The sequence below is a fragment of the Anabas testudineus genome, chromosome 9, assembly GCF_900324465.2.
Source record: "Anabas testudineus chromosome 9, fAnaTes1.2, whole genome shotgun sequence".
In the NCBI taxonomy this organism is placed as follows: Eukaryota; Metazoa; Chordata; class Actinopteri; order Anabantiformes; family Anabantidae; genus Anabas; species Anabas testudineus.
In genome coordinates this window covers 13,255,443-13,263,814 of record NC_046618.1, presented here as the reverse complement: position 1 = coordinate 13,263,814, position 8,372 = coordinate 13,255,443, and the positions used below count along the sequence as shown (strand labels likewise).

The following is an 8,372-nucleotide window of genomic DNA, read 5'->3' as shown; positions in this document are numbered from 1 at the left end:
AACCTTCAGGGTTTGTTGTTTTTCTTCTTCAGGTTTCTGTTCTTAGATAAAGATATGAGAGTCCCTGGCTCGTGCGCTCATGGTCCATCACGTCTCCGGCATGTGAGTGGAGCAAAGACGACGCTGTGCAGGTCAACTTCCCATTTTATCCCTTTCTATTTGCAGCTGCTGCCACGCCCTCATGAGCCTGCTGAATAAAGTTGAACAAGTGCCCTCCAGCTTTAGACCAACAGCAGCACCTCAGCAAACAGGGGCCAACGCGTTTGGATGCGTCTTCCTCGTTTCTTTCCAGCTGTCAAACCAGCTCTTTATCTCCCTTTTATCGTTTATTTCTCCCATTCGGACTTCAGAGGGGGAAAAGAAAAGAGGGCATCGCCTCTAAAGATGCTTTGCGCCTTTTCCTTCTGAGTTTGTGAGCTGTGAGTGGAGAAGACGCGGCACCGACAGCTCCACGGGCTTCAGCGCTTTTTGTTTTTTGGAGCCGGGAGGAACGAGGCACTTCGGGTCCAAATGATGGCTGGATGCTGTATATCAGCAGAGGAGAGAGAGAACCAGAGGATCAACGAGGAGATCGAGAAGCAGCTGAGGAGGGACAAGAAGGACTCTCGCAGGGAGCTGAAGCTGCTGCTGTTAGGTGAGCATCACTCACCGGGACTCACATCTGGAGTCAGACGCAGGTGGACGAGGGGGACTTTTTTTTTTTTTTTTTTAACACATTCACACAGTGTCCCAGTGAAGTAAATAAGCCAGAGAAGTACATGACAGTGTGTAGACTGTAGAGTGTGAGAATGCTGCCCCTAAACATCTTTTCTGTGTCAAATGTGTCACATAAATAATAATTCAAAACTCTTAAACTTGTTCTTCTGATGGGATGATTCATGCTCATTGTGCTGCCGGGTGGGTTGGGTGTTCACCCCCCTGTGGCACTGGAAAGGGGGCAAGTGGGTTATCAACGGTGGCTTTGAACCTGCCATTATCTGACCGGCCACACCTGGATCACCTTGATGTCGGGGCACTCGGCCATCTGTCCAACAACCTCTCATCCGAACAGATTTTACAGTGAAGGGACCGACAGTCGTTTTGCTTCCTCGCGTCGGGTCCACAGAGTCTGCAGCAAAGATCCAGGTCGTGATCAAGGAGAAGGGGGCAACAGTTTCATGTGTGAACTGTTCTACATTTCCTTTCTCCCTTTACGTGGCTTGTGGCGCATTCACTACGTGCGCGTAACTGCGCGCCATAGCTGTGCCATTGATTTTACGCACTGTGAACACTTGAGTAGTTCTTCTGCTGGATTCATTCAGTCTCCACTTGGCACAAAGATACTTCACATAGATTCAAGCAGGTGGATGTTTGACGGTTTTAGATGATGTATTTCTTTGTCAACTCGCTGCTGACAACAAATTAATTCCACTCTCACAGCGGCTAGAACTTGGTGTGTTGAACTAGGAAATACGGGAGTTTTCTCCTCTGCTGGGATAAATTCCAGCCTCATGTGAGCACAACAGTTAGGGGGGGGGGGTTAAAAAATGAGAGTGTTCACATTATATGTACAGCTGATGTTTAGTATCAGTATCAACATATTCCTGCTGCCCTGATGTGTCTTATTGTGAGAACACGTTGAGAACATGAATCCTGTCATTTGTGCTGTCTGCAGTGGGGGGAGGGCCTCACGTCCCTGAGGTCATACTGTTGCTGTAGCAGGTCTGATGCTGACTGAGGAAAAGCCTGAAGCTCGAGCCCAGCTTGTGTCTTTCATCGCTTTGTTCTGTGTTAGATTCACAAACAGCTGATGATCAGTGAAGATGCCAACAGGGTGTGGCCACATGACATCCAACGATCACCTATCAATGTTTTTGACACCTGTTTTATTGCAGGAGTGTGGGAGCGCCTCAGGGACACGAGTCACTGTCGAGGCCTTGGTCAGAGGTGTGTTTGAAAGCCATAACTAGCTGCTGCGGGCGCGCCTCATGCAAAAATCATGCAAATTCGTCCTGGAGCAGGATAAGAACTGTAGGTTTGCCTCCACTGCTCTCTCAAAGGGGACTTTCTCGTAAAAGAGAGCATCAGTTCGCTGCCAACATTTGGTTAAACCAACATTCATTATGAATGCGGCTTAATTTGTTTTAAAAAGTCTTTTCTGGGCTCATTGCACCAGAAGAGAGGATCGCAACATATTGGAATGTGATACGAGCTGAAATAGGCTTTTTTTAAATTGAGCAATATGTGAATTCAGCTGTACGCTGATACAGGAATAAAAAAAATAAAGGTCACTGTTACAGAAACAAGTTTGACCTGGTGAGATGGTTAAACACTGAACGGGAACAGGTGTATCAGAAAAATGAGAGGTCATCACCTTTAGATCAGTTATAGTTTGTATGATTTAGCCCAAATGACGTCACGGCTGAATCTTAAAAAGGAATTTGTGGTGAACCCCAACTACTGTAAACCATTAGATGATGTAAGTGATTCCAAAGAGACATGGAGGAATCTGTAATTATTCATGTCCGGAAAGCACTTTGACAACAACATTAATTGACCAGATCAGATTGACTCACAGCACTCAGTGGATTTCATTAAGATGGTCACAGTCAGGTCTCCGGAGAGAGGCGACTGGGAGCCGAGCGCGACGAAACATCAACACACAGGCCGTGTTTTTGTGATTCAGTGGCTGTAAACCTGCCCACGAGTACAGGCCTCTGCACTGATGAGCTGCTGTTTCACTATCAGTCCTGGAGTGAGCGAGTGAAAATGTGTGCGGATGCAACACAAATGAAATCAAGCTTTTACATCACTGGTACTGACAATTCATGTGGGGACAGACAAGGAGGAGGAGGATGGTCGACGTAGAGCAACACGGCAAGAACAAACTGGGATGAGATTTAGGAAAGGTGTGAATATGTGAAGCTGTGACGGGGATATATTGAATGGCAACACTAACAAAACCTGTGTATGTATATTTGGTACATATCCAGTGTTGTGTGAGAACTTCAGTTCACTTCCTATTTAAAAAAAAAAATCAATTTGTGTCACTAGCGTCTTACTCTGTGGGGGCTGACAGAGTCTAGCATGTGATAGTAGGGTTAGGGTCCCACCCCCAACAAGGAAGTGTGTGTAGCTGCGAGGTTTGTGGTCCAATCTGTATCTGTGTGAAGGTTTCATGTCCACGAATTGTGTGCAAAGGTGCACAAAGACATGATTATAGTTACGTACCCGAAACATACACCTGACCCACGCACGGCACAGACAGGGCACAAAATCAGTGGATAAAGACATTTAGTCATTTCCATATTAGTCATGTTTCAGAGGGACATCTTAAAATCCTGTAGTAACAGGGGAAGTGATTAAGAAAAACCTGTTTCACTGTGTTTATGGACACGTGACTGTTGTTTTAAGACAGACTTGAAAAAGTATGAACCCGTCCTTTAAGGCCAGCTCTCTCTCTCCCTCTCTCTCTCTCCCTCTCTCTCTCCCTCTGAACATGTAAAACACAGCTGACACGCAGAATCGTGATTCGCCGCCTTCGCCGCGTTTACCTTCCTTTAACCTCATCTCCAAGAAACTTGACTTGTAAACCAGGTACATTCAAATCCAGCCGATTTGTCTAAGCCTTGTTTGCCAAGATGTAAAGACTCAACAAACTCGTGATGTCATGCAAAACAGCCAGGAAACCAGAAAACTGCTAGCTCCTCTCAGAAGCATCACGGAGCTTTGACATGCTTGACTGAGAGTCAGGGGGAATAGTCAGATTACGCTCTTACACACACACACACACTCGCTCTCTCTTATATTCACACTCATGACACAAGCACGCGAGAACATGGCAACTTCCAATATTTAGGTCTGTTAACAAACACACATTTGTTAAACAAATTCAGCATCATGTGGTTCGACTGAGAAAATTAGGAGCTTGTGCTGTAAGAACTGAAGAGGAACAGGACACAGAGAGAGAGAGAGTGTGTGTGTGTGTGTGTGTGTGTCGGACATTAGCAAATTCATTAAGACAATGAGGGAAGACGGGAAGTGAATTTAGAGCTTATTGTCATTTAATGTCAGTGGCCGGACACTGTGCGCACACACACACACACACACACACACACACTGCTCACACTCTGTGATGCTATCAAACACACATGTTGATCTGATTAATCATCTAAAGTAGAAGGTAATAATAATAATAATAATAATAATAATTCATATACAAACAGGTGCTCATTATTCATTGATCGATTGATTGATTGGATTTATTTCGACATTTCTCAGCTTCAGGATTCCGATGGTTTAATCTCTGTCTTTATTCAACGCTCAGGTTCAAACTAAGCGAAGCTGGGCTCGCGCCATTCATTCGCCTCCTGTGGGCGCATATGTACGTCTGTTTGTCAGTCAAATATACATTCAAATCGCTCCGTTTCCTTGTGTGTCCCGGCACAGACAAGTCAGTAATCAAGAGCGATAACAGCGCTTCTTTGCTTGTTTACTATTTACCTCAGCTGCACTCTTAGCAACAGGCAGCAGGTGAACTTTGAACTCACATATGCTGTATATATGTTGAGCAGTGGGGGGGATACTACCTTAAATCATTCAGCTTCACACGTTTCACATGGATTTACCTTCCTTCATCCTTCATTATTATATATATATATATCATATCTAACTGCTGCTGTGTGTTTCCCACAGGTACTGGAGAGAGTGGAAAGAGCACCTTTATCAAGCAAATGAGGATTATACACGGAGGAGGATACACAGACGAGGACAAGAAGAGCTACGCCAAACTGGTCTACCAGAACATCTACACGTCCATGCAGGCAATGATCCGCGCCATGGAGGCGCTCAATATAGCTTTCTCTGATCCCCAGAACCAGGTACAAACTTAGTTTAGTTGTATTTCCCTCTGGATCAGTAAAGCGTCTATTTCTACAAACCACACCTGCATGCTCATCCTGTTTTTTAGCACAGTCTGGATTCTTTTGTCAATGTAACAGAGTATAAAGATGCTGGGACAAACACAGGACATACAGGACCACTAGCTAATTGTCTGATTGCCTGTGTGTTGACAGAGCAACGCAAATGCAGTTCTCGAGGTGGAGGTGGATAAGGTGGAGGAGTTAGATCAATGCCTCGCGAACTTCATCAAAAGCTTGTGGAGCGACGGGGGGATCCAGGAGTGCTACGACAGACGCAGGGAGTACCAGCTGTCCGACTCCACCAAATAGTGAGCGTTACACGTACAACCTCTTTATTAGTATTGTATCCACCAAGAACTGATCACTGATCATCAGGTTTCTCATGTTCTCTTGAATTCACCGTCACTTTGGATATTTTCTTTTTTAAATATTCACATAAATCTGTTGTTTTCTTTTACTTCTCTTCTTATTTTCTGCCCATTCTCAGCTATCTCACCGACCTGGATCGAATTTCCCAGCCCTCTTATCTCCCTGACCTTCAGGACATCCTCAGAGTCCGAGTGCCGACCACAGGTATCATCGAATACCCGTTTGACATGGAGAACGTCATCTTCAGGTGAGAGACAGGCTCCAGTATCGTGCATTAGTGTAGGTCATAGGCAGCACGGCGGCGTCTCATGGTAAATCTGTTACAACAGAATGGTGGATGTTGGGGGTCAGAGGTCAGAGCGGAGGAAGTGGATCCACTGCTTTGAGAATGTCACCTCCATCATCTTTCTGGTGGCGCTCAGCGAGTACGACCAGGTCCTGGCCGAGTGCGACAACGAGGTGAGAATCCAGCCCGGCAGCAGATCACGCTCCTCGCTTTAAGCCCTTTAATCGTGTTTCCACTGTTGCTGGTTTCTATTCTGTGGTTTCATTTCAGAACCGTATGGAGGAGAGCAAAGCTCTGTTCAAGACCATCATCACCTACCCCTGGTTCCAGCGCTCCTCTGTCATACTGTTCCTCAACAAGACTGACATTCTCAAAGAGAAGATCATGTACTCTCACATAGCCACCTACTTCCCCGAATTCACAGGTGAGTTAGTTTGAAATCTTAGCTCTTTTAATCTGATCGGTACATTCAGCTTTGTTTGAAACACCGGTGTGATTGGTTTAGTGTTTGAGTGTAAAATGACAGAAGAGCATTTATGGTGGAAACCAGATGTGTGTTTCAACTTCTAATGTCATTTGTATTCACTCAAGCTTAAACCAAAAGTTAACAGGAAACAGTTTTTTTATTATTTCATGGTTTTCTGCATTAATTTGTCATAAAATATGATCTGATCTTCATCTAAGTCAAGACTATTAACAAATATGATGTGTCTAAAATAATAAAACAAATTCAGATCTTTTTTTAATGGCTTTATTGATGGATTTTCTGGTGGATTTCTGAAGTCGTTGACATCACTTTGTAAATCATCAATTCTTGTTTTTGTGTCATTATTTTAGTCAGATTATATTTGTTAATAATGACTTAGATAAAGATCAGATCATACTTTATGACAAATTAATTCAGAAAACTATGAAACTCCAAAAGGCCACTCTATGTATACAATCACTACGAGAAGCAGAGACTAAAGGTGTTTGACACAGATCTTGTGATAAAATGAAAGATACATATAGAAATCGTTTCTTTTAACAGTAGTTTTATCTATATCTTTTAACTATAGCATCATTTTTACACTCACTTTACTTTTTTGCAGGACCTCAGCAGGATCCCGAAGCAGCTCAAGAGTTCATCCTGAAAATGTACCAAGAACAAAACCCGGACAAGGAGAAGACGCTGTACCCTCACTTCACCTGCGCCACAGACACAGAGAACATCCGCTTTGTCTTTGTGGCCGTCAAGGATACCATCCTCAGACACAACCTGAAGGAGTTTAATCTGGTGTGAAAAAAAGAGGAGGAGGACGGAAAGGTAGAGGGGACGAGTATAGCCAGAGTAGAATTACATCACACACAAGAAATTCAGGGTCATTTCAAACAATCAAGATCTTCGGTGCCAGTGCAAAAACAACCAAAGAGAATATGAACACGCTCAAACAGACAAACTACTGATTCTGTAAGTTGCTGTGTTTAAACCTTTTTCAATTGTATAGAGATGTGCTGTAAATGATTTTTTTCCAGTAGTGGTGAGACTGTGAAGTAAACTTATATCATAGACCCTAAATATTTATTACTTCTTGATACTATTTTTGTGTAATTGAAGTGCAAACTGATATACAATGCACTAGTTGGTAGGAGTTCCCATAAGCCATATTTTTCCATTTAATATGGTGGATAGAGATTGTTTTTCACTTTTTGTATCACTGAGCCACTTGTCTCTTCGTTTTCCTGCAAGTGCCTTTACTCACGACAGACAGTAGTTAACTGAGCTCATCGTTTCTAATTGTAGATGTAAATAATGTGAGTTAAGCTTTGAAAAAAATAATCCTACCTATAGTTTTTTCTTAAAAATGATATTTATGCAATGCAATTTGTAACAATTATAGTTTAATAGTAAAGAGTGCAAATTGTGTGCTTGAAATCTTCTGACTACAAGTAAGAAAATAAAGGCCGATGACATTTGAAACGTATTTTATTTTTTGAAAACATTCGGGGAAAGAATTAGGTCACTGCAGTGAACATTTTTTTCCCCAAAAACATAACAAACATGGCAGCTTTATTATTAAGTCATATTAACCTGTGATGCACCGCAAACAAAAGCAAACCTTTAAAATATATTTAAGTAAACGCCAACTGAGTATAATTAGCACTCGTTTCTTTTAAATATACCTTTCTCTGCATAATTCATCAACATAGTTGGCATTGCATATGTGTGGTATAAAATCATAAAAATCACAAAGTTACAATCTGTAACGCCCTAATACAGACTATTTTGTGAGGCTGGATATATACATGTAGAATGACGTATGAGATCAATATACAGCAGAGTGATACATATAAGTACAGTATAAAAATAGCATGCGTCTCTAAATTACACACAGAACAGTCTTTATCTTGCAGAAATGTATAAAAAAAAAAGAAAAACAAGCTATTTTAAGGATGCACATTTTGGATTAGGTGTATTATAAAGCCATCATCAAAAGTTTAATTAGTTTTCCTTTCATGTAATCCAGTGAAATAAACAGTGTTTAGTGTTAAATGTGCTACAACAGTTGTGGTTGATTTGGCCTTAATATCATTCTGGCTGTTTTCCATCACTAGCTGTTGCAGAGTACAGTAACGGTGATGTTTCTACAGCCAAATACAACTTGAAGTATGTTCAGTGAAGCTGAAACTGAATTAAATTAATGACTTAATGGAGGTTTGAGTATGGCGAGCAGAGCTCAAGCGGATATTACAAGATGTGTAAACTGAACACTCAGGCTTAGTTTTATTAAAATAAATCATTAAAAAAATCCATTATGTGTGCTCAAGGATGTGCA

The 8,372-nt window shown here is 42.1% G+C and overlaps 1 protein-coding gene across 1 annotated transcript; it reads left to right on the top strand.

The window, feature by feature from the left end:
• The first annotated feature begins 225 nt into the window (after positions 1–225).
• Positions 226–7,448, top strand: gna14a (guanine nucleotide binding protein (G protein), alpha 14a). The gene is made up of 7 exons (XM_026343899.1): positions 226–634; positions 4,675–4,859; positions 5,055–5,209; positions 5,389–5,517; positions 5,600–5,729; positions 5,827–5,980; positions 6,648–7,448. The coding sequence occupies exons 1-7, from the start codon at positions 511–513 to the stop codon at positions 6,836–6,838; spliced, it is 1,068 nt and encodes a 355-aa protein (XP_026199684.1). The 5' UTR covers positions 226–510; the 3' UTR covers positions 6,839–7,448.
• Positions 7,449–8,372: the final 924 nt, after the last annotated feature.